The sequence below is a fragment of the Eptatretus burgeri genome, chromosome 13 (genome assembly GCF_056783735.1).
Source record: "Eptatretus burgeri isolate ZD-2024b chromosome 13, Ebu_testis_v1, whole genome shotgun sequence".
Lineage (NCBI taxonomy): Eukaryota > Metazoa > Chordata > Myxini > Myxiniformes > Myxinidae > Eptatretus > Eptatretus burgeri.
The window spans coordinates 24,148,090-24,166,565 of record NC_140973.1 but is presented as its reverse complement, the minus strand read 5'-3'; the positions used below and the strand labels follow the sequence as shown (position 1 = coordinate 24,166,565).

Here is an 18,476-nt window from a genome sequence, read left to right as displayed (position 1 = left end):
TGTTGTCTATTTGTTGTGGGTTCGAGATAAACCCCATTGTGCTTCCATCTATCTGCTCCGTCTTTGCCACCCTTTTGTCCCATGCACGCCATAATCTCCGAGGATCATGTGTTTGCCTCGAAGGAAAACTGCTCGGCGATCCGGCCTGGTCGGTGTTAACCGCTCGTCCACCACAATTGGGTCGTCCACCACAATTGGGTGCACCTTTCAGTGCACAAATGTTTACTGTAGATCTATATAGAAAGATGACATAGCCAATTATTTTAATATGCACCAAGTGTGTTGTATTTTTGTATTTCACCATACATTTATTACATAGTTGTTTATAACTGTGGATTGTATTTTTAATAGGCCTAGTGAGTGTGTATGTGATGTGTCAGGTATATGACTCACGTCATATTTGTTTGGGGGTAGAAAACTGACATGTCCAGTGTATGACTCGTGTCATTATCTTGCCAAAACGAAGTTTTTGCAAGATATGTTAGTCAGCTTGTATGTTTTTTTTTATCTTGCCAAAATGAAGTTTTTGCAAGATATGTTAGTCAGCTTGTATGTTTTTTAATTTTTTTATTTTTATCTTGCCAAAACGAAGTTTTTGCAAGATATGTTAGTCATCTTGTATGTTTTTTTTTTGTTTATTTGTTTGTCTGTAATCACGTATAAAAATTCTGCAGAGCACAGTTATCATCGGAAATTTTTGTAACTTCGCATATCAGAGGCCTATAGAGGTCCCTTTCAGTGCACAAAATTTTGAAGGTCAAGGTCACTTTGGCGCAAATCAGGGGAGTCGACGAAACCCTTATTTTTTGAGTAATTTTGATTGGATCGTCTTCAAACTTCATGGGAATATAGTTCATGGTCTGGCGCTCAGCTGATTAATTTTTGGTGGCGATTGGCCTTGACCTTCATTTGTTTGTTTTTTTGGTCTGTAATCACGTATAAATCACTCTGCAGAGCACAGTTATCATTGGAAATTTTTGTAACTTCGCATATCAGAGGCCTATAGAGGTCCCTTTCAGTGCACAAAATTTTGAAGGTCAAAGGTCAAGGTCACTTTGTCGCAAATCAGGGGAGTCGACGAAACCCTTATTTTTTGAGTAATTTTGATCGGATCATCTTCAAACTTCATGGGAATATAGTTCATGGTCTGGCGCTCAGCTGATTAATTTTTGGTGGCGATTGGCCTTGACCTTCATGGTTAGCGCCTGAGGTCAAACATATTTGACCCCAAGGTCAAATTTTCAAGTTTTAGGAACCATATCGTGTAGTACCTCAAATTGAACACCTCGATGAGTGCTTTCTAGATATGTCAAGCTTGAGACATTATGATGTCATTTGGTGACGTTATGAGGCAAACGCATATTTTTCATGGTTACTCTGTAGAACGATTCTCATCGGAATCTCTCGTAGGCAGATATTCCTCAAGGAGTCGCTCCTTGTGGATAGCAGCTCTGTTCACCTCAGTGTGACCTTAAAGAAGTCACACGTGGTCACCTTTTGGCAAGATACGGGTCACCCTGCGGGTGACATTGGTTTATTTTTTGTTGGGGGGGGGGGGAGTGGAGGGGGGTGGGGAAGTGAAAAAATTTGTGTGTCGGGTATATGATTTGTCAGGTACTAAAAGCCGGCAGCCATTTTGGAAACAAGGACAAATGTGTCCAAGAGCAGCGTCCTAAAGGTTTTGTCGGCTAAAAAAAAATAATAAAAAAACAACTTCCGATATTTTGTCACGTGTCTTGATGAAGCCAATAGCGAGACCCGTCATAGTGTATTTACGTATTTACGAAATATAGTCTATTTACGAAATAAATAATGTATTTACGAATTTACAATACTTTAAATGAAATAATCTTTAAATAGTAACGTGAACTTTTCGAAACTTTAAAGCAAATGTCCGAATATATTTAAAAGTTCATGATAGACGCTCTCAAAAGGTACCCTCAATGTGAGGATGTGTACAAGTGCTTAGTATTTCAGGAGATCCGGATCGTGTATATAAAAGAGCCGAGTCCGAATATAAAGGTTTTGTCTTCACAAGAAGAAGAACAAGGCCGAGCGTTCTTAGAGCAGCGTTCGCTACGCGAGATGCTGCTAAAAAGAAATAATAACAAATAAAAAAATTACCCCCGTGCGGGAGTGACGGTCATCTCTGCGAGAAAATATATAGCCTCCTGAAGGTCGGGCAGTTTTTGCAAATTTTGAAGTCACGTGACGCGAAAACGAAAGCGAATATCGAAAATCCGGCCCAACAAAATTTAGATATTGTCCCATAGATTTATATGCCACAATCAAATTCAAGATCGCTTGAGAAATGTAGGAGGAGATAGATTTTGAAAATCGTCATTTTCGCATTTTTTGCCAACTTTGAAGTCACGTGACACGAAAACGAAAGCGAATATCGAAAATCCGGCCCGAACAAATTTAGATATTGTCCCATAGATTCATATGCCACAATCAAATTCAAGATTGCTTGAGAAATGTAGGAGGAGATAGATTTTGAAAATCGTCATTTTCGCATTTTTTGCCAACTTTGAAGTCACGTGACACGAAAACGAAATTCGAAAATCCGGCCTGACCAAATTTAGATATTGTCTCATAGATTCTTATGCCACAATCAAATTCAAGATTGCTTGAGAAATGTAGGAGGAGATAGATTTTGAAAATCGTCATTTTCGCATTTTTTTGCCAACTTTGAAGTCACGTGACACGAAAGCGAATATCGAAAATCTGGCCTGAGAAAATTTAGATATTGTCCCATAGATTCATATGCCACAATAAGATTCAAGATTGCTTGAGAAATGTAGGAGGAGATCGATTTTGAAAATCGTCATTTTCGCATGAAAATCATCATTTTCGCATTTTTTGCCAAATTTGAAGTCACGTGACATGAAAGCGAATATCAAAAATCCGGCCTGACAAAATTTAGATATTGTCCCATAGATTCATTTGCTACAATCAAATTCAAGATCGCTTGAGAAATGGCGGAGGAGATAGAATTTGAAAATCGTCATTTTCGCAACTTCAAAGGCCTCGTAACCTTGACCTTGACCTTCGGTGACCTTGAAAGTCATACCATCGTGTACGTGTCTCATCGACCTCTATCAGGATCACTCATGACCAGATCTCCCGCTTCAACTTCATTGTGAACGGACGGACGGATCGTCACCTCTCCTCTCAACACCAATATTATTAGGTCATGCTCGAAGAGATGACCTAAAAAGGGCCTCTTGCTTCCTTAAAAAAAATTAAAAATCCAGACGATCAACTGCTATTTTCTTTTTATTTGGCTGAATCACCTAATTCTAATGGTTCCAAAGCTGATAGATCTTAATTTGTTGTGAAGGAAGATTGAAAAGACTGCTGTTTACAAAGGAGCCAGAAAAGATTATGTGGGGAATTAGTATAAGTACTTAAGATTTTGAAAAGGAACAAAAGAACAGATCAAAGTATTTTTTTGGGGGGGTGGGGGGGGAGTGATGAGGGTTAAGGTCGAGAACACAACTCTTTTTCTATCTCATTCGGTCTGCGTTGCCTCATATTTCCTTCTTAAGTAATAAATTATATTATCAATGCATACTGCTATAAAGGGTTGATTAAATACAACATTTTTGAATTAGCAATTATTCTTTGCTGATAAGCATCAAATATGCATCAGGTACTTTAATTTTAAATCAACTTACAAATTGTTAACAGGATTATTGAAAGAGACAAAGTGATGAAGTACCTTTATGAAAATGTCCAGGTTTCGCTTCATATCTCCAGTAGCTCTCTCTTTCTTGGTTATGACTTTGATTTGTGTTTAGCAATAGGCGCCATTGCTCTGCAAACGCTCCTTTATTCTGCTTGTATGTTTCTTGTACCTCAATGCAAAAAGCATGGCCTGTCTTGCACATGCAGTGTGAAATTCCTACAAAAGCAAGGTTAGATTTTGTTCCAGGAGTGTTTACAATGAGCGTGGGGTACATATAGCCAGAAAAGTTGAAATGGATGCTGGAAGGAAGGAGACGAAGAGGAAGGCCGAAGAGAAGATGGAAGGATGGGATTAAGGAAATGGTGAACAAGTGAGGACTCAAACACCCAGAGATAGAGGTTCATTATCAGAAGCTTTAGAGACGAAGGATTGACAGAGGGGACACAGCGCCGACTGACAGGAGTATATTGTTATGGTTGTGAGGGTAGATGGAAGAATTTCATCGGAAAGTTAGGATTGTATGGAGTTGCTTGGTCCATGGACATGTAGGAGCCATCTCAATGCAATTGAGTATGGAAACTGTGAGCTTAAGTGTTACATGTCACCACACGGGGTGGGGGGGGGGGGTGCAGAGTTAATTAGATAGGGATTAATGCCAATTTCCCCCAGTATGTAATTGCCCCCTGTGACCTTTTCCTATGTTTTTGCATTTACAAGCCAGCAATAAATTACGTCATTAAAACAACAACAACAACAATAATAACAAGGCGACACGTCCAAGCAGGCAAGAAGCCCTGCCTTCCCGGCTTCGTACCAGCAAGTTACGTCACCAAGGCTTATGATTGGTGAGTGTGACATGAAAGATGAGGGGGGGGCATGATCAGAGATCGAAGAGCAGACAGTTGTGAAAGGAACGTGGCTGAGACAAAGGATCTCGTTCTTGCTCTCCTCTCGGCACGACGAAATGGCTGCCAGATTCTCGTGTTCATGCTGGACAAGACACGAGCCATTCCTGTTTGGCTGAGTCGTGAAGTTGAACGATTTTGAGAAAGAGAGGAAGAGGAGTGTGCGCCTCAGCGAACTCGGCGTTTTCCCATTGTGTGTTCAAGGAGGAAGGTGGGCAATTGTTGTGAGCAGACCTCATGTAAGAGAGGAACCTTTGGCATATTCGTTCATGAGAAGAAGCTACACAGCGGTCGGTGAGCCCTGGCATTGAAAACCGCCTCACAAATTACCTCATGTACGTTTCCCGTCCAGAGAGCAGCTCGGTGCCATTTTGGGTGCATCTTCCCATGCAGGATGACGTGGCTCGACCCCATAGTACAATAAAGACCATCTTTAGACAAAGCTAAGTGCCAGAAGATTTTCTTTTGTTTCGTTTTCGCCTTGTCTGTATTAAAGTCCGTGTGTCGAGGCGCCTCGACTTTAGGCTTTAATTTACCTCACGTTTAATTACTACACTTTGAATTATTACCATCGTAAATATTGTTTATTTTAAGCTGTTATTTTAAGTTAACCCCCGTGTTTATTTTAAGTTGCTTGTGTTGTCTATTTGTTGTGGGTTCGAGATAAACCCCATTGTGCTTCCATCCATCTGCTCCGTCTTTGCCGCCCTTTTGTCCCGTGCACGCCATAATCTCCGAGGATCATGTGTTCGCCTCAAAGGAAAACTGCTCGGCGATCTGGCCTGGTCGGTGTGAACCGCTCGTCCACCACAATTGGGTCGGGGGAATTAACCTAACCGCCACGGCCACGACATTTGTTGTCAGGTAGTGGGATTCAAACCCTGATCAACAATATTGTTGATCAGGAGTGGGATATGAACCACCCTGACTCACTCGGGAGTGCAGCTTTCGAACTCTGATCAACATTTCACAGGGGACACGAAATTGTTGATCACGATAATTGGTGTTAGGTCGTGCGATTCGAATCCTGATCGACATTTGTTGATCAAGGGTGGGATTCTTGGATCCATCGGGACCACGACATTTGGGGTCAGAGTGAACTCAGCTTAAAAAAAAGAAGAAAAGAATTTGGAATCTAAATTTTTGAACGATCACCTCTCCTACTATCGACGGAGAGGGGGTTGCAGGGACCGAGGTACAAATTGTTTAGGTGATTGGTGTCGGGAGAAAAGAACGCTTGGAAATTTAAGGGAAATATATATATATATATATATTTTTTAGAGGAGATTGAAGGTGTGTGGGAAATGACAAACGTGCATGGGATGGTGTTTCGGCAGGAAGATAGTGATTATGGGGGGGGGGGGGGTCGAGTAGGGTGATGACGATAGGGTAGCAGACCACAGACCTGTCAACCCCAAATTATGAAAAAGCGTGAGAATGTAAAATGTGTCCAGTGAGGTCATGAAGCGACTGAGAATTGAGCTCTTCAAGCGCCCGTAAAATCTTGGGGGTTCTGGGGGAATGCCCCCTCCCCCAGAAAATGTTTGCTTTCTGGTGTGTCTTAGATGCAATTTCCTGCATTCTTGTGCCAAATTCATCCATATTTTTTTCAGTCATAAGATAGGTTTTTATGTTATGTTGTTACTCTTTAGTCCACTGCATGGACTGAAATAAATGAACCAACAACATGAACAAACATGACATACATTTTATTTTTTATCAACAGATCAAATGCTATACAGGAATTAGAACACTCATCATCCTTGTAATTAAGAGGTATTATTTCAGCATATTAATAGTATTTCCCAGTATTTTGCGGCAGTTTCATGTGAAAAATGAACCCCCCAGTAACAAGACATTTTATTGGATCAAGATGGTCATCGATAATTGACTAATCATACTCCCTGTCTCATATAGGATGTGCAGAACACTGCGAAGCAATCGGATTTAAGTCGGTATTCAAGGTTATAACATCAGTTAAACTAGAGGGGGAGCACTCGGGAGAGTGCAAAACCTCCGCCGACAATACTGCTGGGTCACTCAAGTGAACCTTCTATCTTTTTCATTCAATATGACGTCAACAGTGCTGTCAGAGTTGTAGTTCTTTTCTCTAAAGATAAAGCTAAGATTCCGCGCGGACGGGGGATTGTCCCTGGGGCATTGTCATTTACGGCGGCGGTCTACTTGGTGCTCGTTGAATGGTGAGGATTGAGAGTATATCGGACTCCGTGCTTATACTGATTTATTTTGCGGTGATTAGTTGCACGTGTATACCTTACTGCTTATGTACTCCTTGCTGCGCCTGTATTCCCTGATGTGCCCGTAGAAGCGGCTTCAATCAAATGGAATAAAGCCTACACTCTGAAGGTTCTTCTCTCGCTTTCATTTCAATTTATTCCATTTGGTTTTCTCGGCTCTCTCAACAAACGATGGACAAGATCTATAAACCAGAGAGGTTCGACGCAGACCCAAACGCGACTGACTCGGAAATGAAATGGTCGCATTGGTTCCGTTCCTTCTCACACTATCTGACCATCATCGAAGAGGGAGCCGACAAATTGGCCGCCCTTGTGAATCATGTCTCGCCCAGCGTATACAGGCTCTTCTCGGAGTGTGACACCTACGAAGCAGCGATCGACGTGCTGCAGGCGCTCTATGTGAAGCGCAAGAACGAGGTGTACATACGACATCTTTTCAACACACGCAAGCAAGCAGCCGGGGAGACCATCGATCAGTTCCTGCAAGCTCTGAAACAGCTGGGAAAAGACGGCAGCTTCCGGGCCGTATCCGCCGAGGAACACCGAAATGAAGCGACCCGAGAGGCATTTATCCAAGGACTCAGGTCAGCCCACATACGGCAGCGCTTACTGGAGAAAGCGCAACCCACTCTTGAAAAGGTAGTCGACCAGGCTCGAGCGATGGATACGGCTCAGCAGCAATCTGAGTCATTTGGGACACCAATGCTGCTAATGAACGCCGCTACGGTGGAAACTCAAGGAACCCCACAGGGCACCCCTGACACAGAGGATGGAGAAAAACCCGAGGAGTCGGATACCCAGACCTCGACAAACTCCTCAGCAACTACTTCGGTTGGAAAATGCTTCATTTGTGGGTACAAAAGACACCTCCGCCACAAATGCCCTGCCAGGGATGCCAAATGCATGAATTGTGACAAGAAAGGGCATTATGCCAGGGTATGTAAATCTACTCTAAGGAGAAATAAACCCACTTCTGCGGCTCTCTACTCACAAAAGAAACTAACTGCAGCCTCACCGGGGAATCTATCCAAGGCTATCATCAACGTACGAATTAACGGACATATGGCTGAGGCTCTGATTGATACCGGTAGCTCTGAAACTTTCGTCAACAGCTCGCTAGTGAAGGGCAGGAAATGGAAGATCCACCCGACAGACAATACGGTATGCATGGCCGCTACATCACTACAGTCCCGCGTACGAGGGTACTGCAATGTTGAATTGGATGTAAAAGGGTACACGCATCGGGATGTAAGGGTACTGGTGCTTCGTGATTTATGCGCAGACGTAATTCTGGGTCATAATGTCCTCAAGCAGCACACGAGCGTCGAAATACCCTTTGGAGGAAGCAAACCTCGTCTAATTTTAAATGCTTTGACCACCGCAGAGGTAACGTCCCCCCAGCTGTTTGCTAACTTGTCGCCGGTCTGTAAACCGATAGCGATCAAATCGCGACGATATACCACTGCTGATATGAACTTCATCGCTTCAGAGACCAAGCGATTACTGGAAGAAAGAATTATAGAACCGAGCGATTCTCCATGGCGCGCACAGGTGTTGGTCACCGCCAATCAGAATCATAAGAAACGAATGGTTGTCGATTACTCCCAAATGGTCAATCGTTTCACCCAACTCGATGCCTACCCCCTGCCGCGCATAGACGAGATGGTCGAACGCGTGGCCAATTATAAGATATTCAGCACCATCGATTTGCGAAGCGCCTATCATCAAATTCCCATCCGAGAGGAAGACAAACCTTGCACGGCATTCCAGGCGGGTAGACGCCTCTACCAATTCAGGAGGATTCCGTTCGGTGTCACGAATGGAGTAGCTTGCTTCCAACGAGTTATGGACGACATCATCTCAGATGAAAACCTCAAAGACACTTTTGTTTACGTGGACAATGTCACAGTGTGCGGTAAGGATCAGGGGGGACATGATATGAATCTGGACAGATTCTTGAGCATTGCTAGAAAATATAATCTGACCCTCAACTACGAGAAATGCGTATTCTCGGCAAGGTCAATTGACCTTCTCGGCTACACAATAGCCGACGGCACGATTAAGCCTGATCCTGAACGATTGCGCCCACTTCGTGAGCTACCCCCACCTCAGGACCTGCAGACAATGCGCCGGGTGATCGGGATGTTCGCTTACGATGCGAGATGGATTTCCCAATACTCCGAGAAAATACATCCCCTAGTGCATTGCAAAAACTTCCCACCAGATGCCGCTGTTGTAAAAGCTTTCCACAGCCTCAAAGATGATATCAGTAATTCCGTGGTATTATCGATCGATAGCTCGGTGCCCTTCGTGGTGGAAACGGATGCTTCTGATCACGTGATAGCTGCGACGCTTAATCAGTCTGGGCGACCCGTCGCGTTCTTCTCGAGAACTCTCTCTGGAAGCGAGCAGAGATACTCAGCAATAGAGAAGGAAGCGTACGCTATTGTCGAAGCCCTACGTAAATGGAGACACTATTTACTGGGAAACCATTTCACGCTCGTCACGGACCAGCGATCCGTTGCATACATGTTTGATGGGAAAAATAACGGGAAAATTAAGAATGAAAAAATAATGAGATGGCGGATAGACCTAGCCTGCTATAGTTCCGACATTGTTTACCGGCCCGGGAGGGAAAACCCTGCTGCAAACACCTTCTCTCGGGACTACTGTTCGGCGACAATCAGTCAGGCTTGGCAAGACCTACATGTGTCTCTTTGCCACCCAGGGGTAACCAGAATGGCACATTTCGTGCGCAGACAAAACCTTCCCTATTCTATCGAAGATATTAAACAAATGAATGGTTCATGCCCTGAATGTGCTGAACTAAAACCCAGATTCTATGGCGCCGCTCCCGGCAGATTGATCAAGGCCACTTCTCCCTTCGAGAGACTAAATATTGACTTCAAAGGGCCCCTGCCGACCGGGACAGACAACAGATACATATTCACTGTTGTTGATGAATATTCAAGGTTCCCTTTCGCATTTCCGTGCTCGGATATGACCTCGGGCACTCTCGTGAAATGTCTCTCTGACCTCTTCGCTATGTTTGGTTAACCTTCGTACATACATTCAGACAGAGGGCCGTGTTTCATGTCGGCCGGGCTAAAACAGTTCCTATTAGAGCACGGCATAGCAACTAGTCGAACGACGGGTTACAACCCACAGGGTAATGGGCAGGTGGAACGATATAATGGAGTTATTTGGAAAGCCGTAACTCTGGCGCTGAAATCGAGAGGACTGGGCCCTGAGCGGTGGGAGGTTGCCCTTCTCGACGCTCTGAATTCCATACGCTCTTTGCTCTGCACGTCCACCAATGCAACTCCTCACGAACGAATGTTTACTCACCAGCGACGTTATGTTGACGGCCAAACGGTGCCCAACTGGCTAACCCATCCCGGAACAGTGTTCAGGAAACGCCCGGTACGACAAAGCAAGTATGAACCCATGGTGGAGGGGGTCGAACTCATCGATACTAATCCAGAGTATGCTCATGTCAGACTCCCGGATGGCAGGGAGACCACTGTGTCGGTTCGCCATTTGGCTCCCTCAGGTACTCTCCCGCAGGTACACCACCATCTGGCACTCCTCCCTCTGACATCCCCTCCCCAGGTGTTCCCCCCCAGGAACTCCACCCGGGAACGGTGGCGACGGAGCTGCCGCGTTCCACCCGAGAGCGTTCGAGGAGTCATCTCCGGCACGAGTCGAGGCTCACCAAGAGGATCGGAAGCCTCCCTCAAGTGAAACCGCCATTTACTCCCGGAGAGGTCGACGGATAATACCCCCTCGCCGACTCAATCTGTAAAGGGGATTACCGGCATCCTCGATGCTCATGCTCCTATATGCTCATTACATCATATATCGATGCTCATTACCCATTACCATGCTCCTACAACTCAAAATAATCCTCACTGCTTGGCATGTATGCTTCTGTAGTTTAAATAGTTCGCGTTGCTTGAAATGTATACTCCTGTAGCGCTGAAGCAATCATGGTGCATTAGTTGGGCCTCTAGTTATATTTTAAAGACGGGGAGAATGTGGTGAATTGAAGGTCGTGACATGTGATCACATGTCGCACGGCTCGAGCACGGAATAGATAAAGCTAAGATTCCGCGCGAACGGGGGGATTGTCCCTGGGGCATTGTCATTTACGGCGGCGGTCTACTTGGTGCTCGTTGAATGGTGAGGATTGAGAGTATATCGGACTCCGTGCTTATACTGATTTATTTTGCGGTGATTGGTTGCACGTGTATACCTTACTGCTTATGTACTCCTTGCTGCGCCTGTATTCCCTGATGTGCCCGTAGAAGCGGCTTCAATCAAATGGAATAAAGCCTACACTCTGAAGGTTCTTCTCTCGCTTTCATTTCATGGACCAAGTCCAAAATTTAATGGCATGATCCTTGGACCATACCTAAAGGCCCTGCCACACCTTGACGATTTAGCCAGCGTATGCCGATTTGTGAAAAATTTGTCTAAAATGCTGGTGCACGTCGAATACGTTATGGATACGTTTTGTATACGTTAAGAGCACACTGAAAAACACTGCCATACGTCGTAGTACACTGACTTTAAACGTTGTACTTTTGGGTTTTCCTCAAATTTTTTCATGCTTGAAATTTTACGACGTATGCCGGCGTATGACTCACACGTTCCGCTACGCTGGTCATAAATTGTAGGCACGTTATGCGATCGTTGACACAAGTCGAAACACGTTACTTGTAAGTTACTCATAAGTCGAAACACGTCGAGGTAATGTTTAGCGTACCCGAAACTTATTTCTAACCTATGAGTAACGTGTTGTAAGCACGCTACACGAACGTTGTTCACACTTTGCAACACGTTACTTGAAAGTGCTACTACTACTGCTACAACTGCTACTACCAACATCGACATCACTAAATTCTCTCGAACTACTACTAGTACTACTACTACTACTACTAACATCGACATTACTAAATTCTCTCGAACTACTACGACTACTATTACTACTACTACTACTACTACTGCTACTACCAACATCGACATCACTAAATTCTCTCGAACTACTGCTACTACTACTACTACTACTAACATCGACGTCACTAAATTCTCTCGAACTACTACTACTACTAATAACATCGACATCACGAAATTCCCTCGAACTACTACTACTACGACTACTGCTACTGCTACTGACATTGACTTCTACTCAACATGGAGTCTGGAACACTGACGGGTTCCTCTTGTGAAGCCCATTTGTATATACCAATTCTCCTAAACGCTGCCAATACGCCATTATACGGTAGCTGTAAGTTAGAAACACGTTCAGTAAGTTCTGTGGTCGTCCGGAAGACGTCAATCTAATTCGTCTACATACGCCAATGTGCGTTTGAGATACGTTACACATAGGTTCAAAGCACGCTACACATAGGTTCAAAGCATGCTACTAATAGGTTCAAAGCACGTTACTCGTAGGTTAAAAATTAAGTTTCGGGTATGCTAAACATTACCTCGACGTGTTTCAACTTATGAGTAACTTACAAGTAACGTGTGGCCGACGTGTGTAAACGATCGCGGAGCGTGCCGAGAACTTATGCCAGCGTATGCAGAACTTGTGAGCCATACGTCGAGTACGTCGTAAAATTTTCAGCATGCTTGAAATTTCACGACGTACTAGACGTACCATGTAATATGCCAGCGTACTTCATTGTTTTTCAGCGTGCTCCTAACGTATACACAACTTACCCATACCGTATTCGACGTGTGCCAGCGTTTTACACACATTTTTCATAGGTCGGCATACGCTGGCTAAATCGCCAAGGTGTGACTGCGATGTTGACACTTCCAATTTTCAGGCGGTTATGATTTAAATCGGCGAGCGGCAGGTTTTTAACAGGCTACGCCACGAGTTCGTCGGCGATACGTGCAGCACACTATGACTAAGTTAAACTATCATTGGGCATAGGTTGTGAACGCCGACAACAGGCTAAGCATTCGTTGGTATAAGTTATCTTTAACACAACGAAACGTTCTGTGCCCGTTACTAATACGTTATGCATACGACCAACATGTTATGAATACGACCAAAACTTTAAAGAAAACCTCAAAACTTCAGCGTACGTCAACGTTTTACGTGCATTTTTATACGTTGCCATTCCTGGCTAAAACGTCAAGGTGTGACAGGGCCCTAACCCCTCCACCAAGTTTCGACGAAATCCGTTGAGTTTTTCCGGAATACTGTTCACAAACAAACAAAAAATTTTTTTTTCCTCTAACAATTTTTTTAGGGGGGGGTTGGAAATCACTTAAAACATGTAGAAATGCAAAAAAAAATTCAAATATTTTTTTCAAAATGGCCGCCATAGCGGCCATATTGGAATTTAATGGCATGATCCTTGGACCATACCTCACCCCCCCCCCCCACCAAGTTTCGTCGAAATCCGTCGAGGAATTTTTCCTGAATACTGTTCACAAACAAACAAACAAACAGAAAGGGGTGAAAACAGTAACCTCCATCCATCTTCGATGGCGGAGGTTAACTAGTCACAATGCAATAATGTTGGAAATATTTTTTGTTGTTTTTTTTTTTTTAAAAACCGGATCTTAAAAACAGATTTTAAAAAAAGAGATTTTTTTAAAAGTGTGAGAATTTATCGTGAGAATGTGACTTTCAGCAGAAAGTCGTGAGTCTCACGGCAAAAACGGGAGAGTTGACAGGTGTGGGGTGGGAACCTTCCCCATTTCTTGGCCGTAAAGTCAGAAAACGAGTGCTTGGCCTCTCCGGTTCCCATAAGAAGAAAGAGAGGAAATAAGGGAAGGGAATGAATGATTGAAAGGCAGAATTGGAGGAGAAATGAGGAGACAAAATTAACACAGGGATAAAGTGATGGAATGAATGAATGGTGAATTGAAGAGACAAACTCATGGAATGAAGGGACAAATTGATGAACAAAGTAATAAAATGAGGGAAATGGGAAACGAAATTGTTGAACAAAGGGAATAAATAAGGGAAAGGAATAGACGCTTGGAAGGGCAACAATTCCAGCGTTTGAAGGTTAAATATGCATTGTCCTACTTGCACCAGGTGCAGCAGCGATTTGCAAACAAGCCCCAGGTTTACAGTGACTTTCTGGGCATAATGGAGGAATTCAAGTCACAAAGTATTGATACTGCAGGCGTCGTCAGCCGTGTCTCAAACTTTTTCAAGGGACATTCTGACTTGATGGTGGGTCTCAACACCTTCCTGCCTCCCAATTGCAAGATTGAGGGACAGACGAATGATCTGATTAGTGTTACCACACCGACACAAGCTGCACAACCCAAGGGGCACGCCACAATTCAGCCTCAAAATGTTAACTTGCAACACGTGAAACTTTCGCCCACACAACCCCCTGCCAAGCCAATCAGGGGTCAGACACAGGGGGAGTTTAGCGATGTTGAAGAAGGCAGTGGAAATGGAAAGGAAGAGTGGGATGCTTGTCAAATAGACTGGTGGGAAAGTGATGTTTTTGAAATGAATTTGCAGAACCAATCTCAGAGTTCAGATCCAGATAATAGTGGTGAAGACCAATTACTCGCTGTTTATGAACCAAGTGGAAGTGATGCCAAGGCGGAAGGTTGTGAAGATCTGAGTGCTTCTCGCTGTTGTGATGCAGAAACAATAACAGCAAGTACAGCTGTAGTTGAGAGTGGATCGACAGAAATGGTTTTTTGATTATTGTATGGTAGGGAGTGACACATTCGATACTGTGAAAGAAGATGACATTGAAGTAGCAAAGATCCTGGATGAGGAAAATGATTTTCTGGAAGCACTCCTTCCCAAACTTAGGACTCACACGAAGGCATGCCTTGAAGTTTGTTTTGTCAAGCCAGGATTGGAGCAATCCCAAGAAGGATGTGTTGAGGAGGAGAGTTGCAGCAGCTGCAACTTTCCGTTAGTTGAGCGAGAGTCCATCTTGAAACGAACCTTAAATGAAAGATCAGAATAGTGTCCCTGGATAAATCAAATCCATTGACAGTCTGGCATCTTGCTCTGCTCACCAAGCTGACATTGGTGATCAAAGTGCATTCTTTCTTTGCTGGCCAACGTCCTCCATGTTTACAACATATTCTACTCTTGTCTTTTCCTCGACTCTCTCCTCTACTCACCTCAGGGTAGTATCCTGGGATAAATTACTTTTTGATCTGTGGGCTATCTTTTTTAATAAATGTTGTTGGCCTAGGTGGGTTGACTCAGCCTGTCATCCTTCAGAAGTCAGAAAAATGAGTACTAGCTTACAGTCATGTTCCCAGCAATGATTCAACCAGCAATCACAGGCTGCATACGAATATTTTATGATGATGTTGGCCTGAAGGAGGAACTGGGGTGGTGGTTAACGAGGGCAGGAGAAAGGATAATGGTTTTTGGATTGGGAATGAACTGAGATGGTTATGAACAGCTGCCTTGAAGACCAGGAGGGAAGGATGGGATTGAAGAGGATGTGGCAGTTGATTCCACAGGTGGGAAAAAAATGAGGAACAACAGGTGAGCAGTGATGCTGGATTTAGGTAGGTTCACCAGAATGGGGTTGATGGTGGACCATGTGCACCTTGCAGAAACCTGGGGGAAGGGGTGGGGGTGGGGGGGGCAAAGCACAGATACAGCAGAGGGTGCAAGACCAGAAAAGAGGTGGTAGAAGACAAAGAGATATGAACACATAACAAACAACCATTTAGAATGTCAAACCTTCACTTTGTCTCTGTTGCTTGAGCCGAACCGCCCCTATTACGATGGAGTTTAATTCAGGAATGTGCTTCCTTTTGGATGTCACGTCACTGCTTGGCACGAACACTGGCAGCAAAGTTTCCTTCATCCATTGCCAGAATGTTGCTGCCTCACCTATCTGGCAAGACATCATTTCAGTACATTAACTATTTTTAAAACAAGGAAAATATTCAACGCATCACAAACAGATGATAACAATGAAATGGAATGTTCATGTAATCAAAGTAAAACATGTTATTAAATTGCAATATTGCAGCACTAAAAGTGATAAAATAAATTAAGCCACATAAGTTATCATGTGAAGTTATGTTCAAGCCCAAATGTACGTACCATCGATATTCCGTTAGTTACAAGAGGCAAAAAAAAAACAATGATGAACAAATTAAACTGAGGGAAAACATTACACAGAGGATGATAATTTCAAATGAACACCAAGAGAAAATAGGTTTCGTTCAAATTGAACTTCCGAGAAACCAAATATTTCATTTCAAAAGATGCCAATGCAGACTTTCAAGCTTTGTTATACAATTTACTCTGCTCACAACAATTACACGTAATACAGATCTGTACCATGACAATCAAACAAGATCACTCAGACATGTTCTGTGGCCCACAGTTAAACACTTATTTTCAGGCAAGAAATCTGAAATATATCATCAGGCATCTGGCCAGTCAACATTTTATAGTATCGATTTTTGTGGTCTCACTGACTCTGGAAAATCCTCCACTTTACCTATTTGCTGATGACTTCACCCTCTGCCGTGACATCCCCCATCCTTCAGATAGGTAGGCAGCAGCCTCTTCCCTCTTTTCAAACCTTGATAGAATCACAAGCTGGTCAAACACTTGGAATATGTCTTTCAATCCTGACAAATCCAAGACTCACTCTCACTTGCCGAAAGGACCATCTGGAAAAGCCTTTCTACTTCGCTGACTTTCTTCATAATCCTTGTGAGAAAGTTCAGTCACTCAAACTCCTGGGTGCGCAATCAGCCACATTCTTTCTTGGGCAAACCACATCTCTAACTTGGCCTGCAAAGCCAGTCCTCGACTGGGCATCCTCCATCATACAAAGTCCTTCCTTGGCACCCCTGAACTCCTATCCACCTAGAAGGCCTTCATCCGCAGCTTGATGGAGTGCTGCTCTCCCCTCCCTCACACTTTGCTTAGCTTGAAGCCATGAAAACCAAGTCCTTTGAGATCATTGGAATCTCCCACGCTAAAGCTGAGTCTATGGGTCAATCACTTTCCCATCACAGACAGGTCGGGTATCTCTCTGTATTCTACTGCCTCCTTTCTGGTCTTGCACTCTTTGCTCTTTCCATGCTTTGTTTCAGCCTGTGGAACCAAATCCACCATTCTCTTCAGTCTCATTCTTTCCTCCAGGTCTTCAAAACAGCTATTCACCACCATCTAAGATCATCCCTAATTCAAAACCATTATCTTTTCTGTCCTCGTTAACCCCCTCCATCCTCCAGGTTCCCAGTCTTTCCATTCTGGGAGTTTCCTTCTACATCCATCTTGTCCACCCCATGCATTTTTCTGCCCCCTATTCCTCCCCAAACCCATTGTTTGTCCATGTCCCCCCCTCCCCCCACCTTCAGCTCCACTGTTGGTTCCCCCTCTCCCTCACTGTTCTGTTTATCCTGAAACGTTCTGATCCGTTCACTGTACTATCTCTTCCATGAGTCTTTACTCTGTATACAAAAAACCCCATATTTGTTTTGGACACTTCCATTTAACATCTATATCAGAGAATCATGGAAATCTTGGTGAATAATTTACCTTTTACTTGATGAAAACTTACTGTCTGAAGCTTTTTTGTAGCAAAAACTTTCTCCATCGCATGATGGAATTGGTAGGAATTATTGTCTACGGTGGTGTAGATGATGCCCAGAAGGGTGATAATGTAGAGCAGCGTGATATAAAACTGAGAGCGTCTCCGACTAGAATCAATTTCCTTCAGCCTCTGCTGTCGTATTGGCTTCAAGTCGTTCAGTCGTTGTGGGAGTACCGTATAATCTTCTTCAGGTAGATTCAGAAGCATGTTTGGCACTAGGAGAAACGCCACCACAGACACTGCATGCTCATCCATAAAATACATTATAACAGATAAAAACATAGGGGCAATACCCCTGGGTGCTCACCTGGCAGTAGCAGCTGGATAAGAAAACCAGGGAACCACTGGTAGGCGTGGATGACCAACAAAATATGGAACGCAGAAGAAAGTAAATACCTTTGGATTTTTTTAATGCAGTAAACAAACATTAGTATATCATGGGTGATGAAGGTTGTGGTCAAATTTCATCAAAATCGTGTGTGTAGTTTCAGAGCAGTTGCAAATGTTTGTGGACAGATGATGCGCCATCCTGTAAGCTTGCATTTTAATGTTGATGATGTTATTACTTTATGTTGGCCAACATATGTATGTGTATATACGAGGTCCATTGAAAAAGTAATGGGACTGAGGCTGCTGTGTGCTCCATTTACACAACGTGAATGAACGGGTTGCGTCACAGTCTTTTGCAACATTCCAGCAATATATATGATTGGTGATAGTTAACTGCGCTCATTGTGTGATTTTTTACAGGTCGTGCTTTACACGTTGTCTCGTATGAGTCGTGAGCAGAGAGCCAATCTGAAGTTTCTTGCCAAGCTTGGCAAAACACCTGCCGAATCCTGCGCAATGTTGCAGCAAGTCTACGGGGAAGAAACAATGTCACGTACACGTGCATTTGAATGGCACAAGAGGTTCAAAGAGGGACGGGAGGAGGTTGAAGATTATCCATGGTGTGGAAGACCTTCAACGAGCAGAACGGCTGACAACATCGAGCGTGTGAAGTAGATGGTGCTCACAGATCGTCGACTCATGGTGC

At 43.8% G+C, this 18,476-nt stretch overlaps 1 protein-coding gene across 2 annotated transcripts in view; it reads right to left on the bottom strand.

Moving 5' to 3' along the window:
* LOC147014076 (polycystin family receptor for egg jelly-like) overlaps positions 1–18,476 on the bottom strand; it is a 127,840-nt gene that overhangs the window by 15,440 nt on the left and 93,924 nt on the right. For both annotated transcript variants that reach the window (XM_085851700.1, XM_085851702.1), the window contains exons 18-20: positions 17,408–17,655; positions 15,562–15,718; positions 3,725–3,907 (exon numbers count right to left, since the gene is read on the bottom strand). In XM_085851700.1, coding sequence (XP_085707826.1) covers positions 3,725–3,907; positions 15,562–15,718; positions 17,408–17,655 — 588 coding nt within the window. The remainder of the gene's footprint in view (positions 1–3,724; positions 3,908–15,561; positions 15,719–17,407; positions 17,656–18,476) is intronic.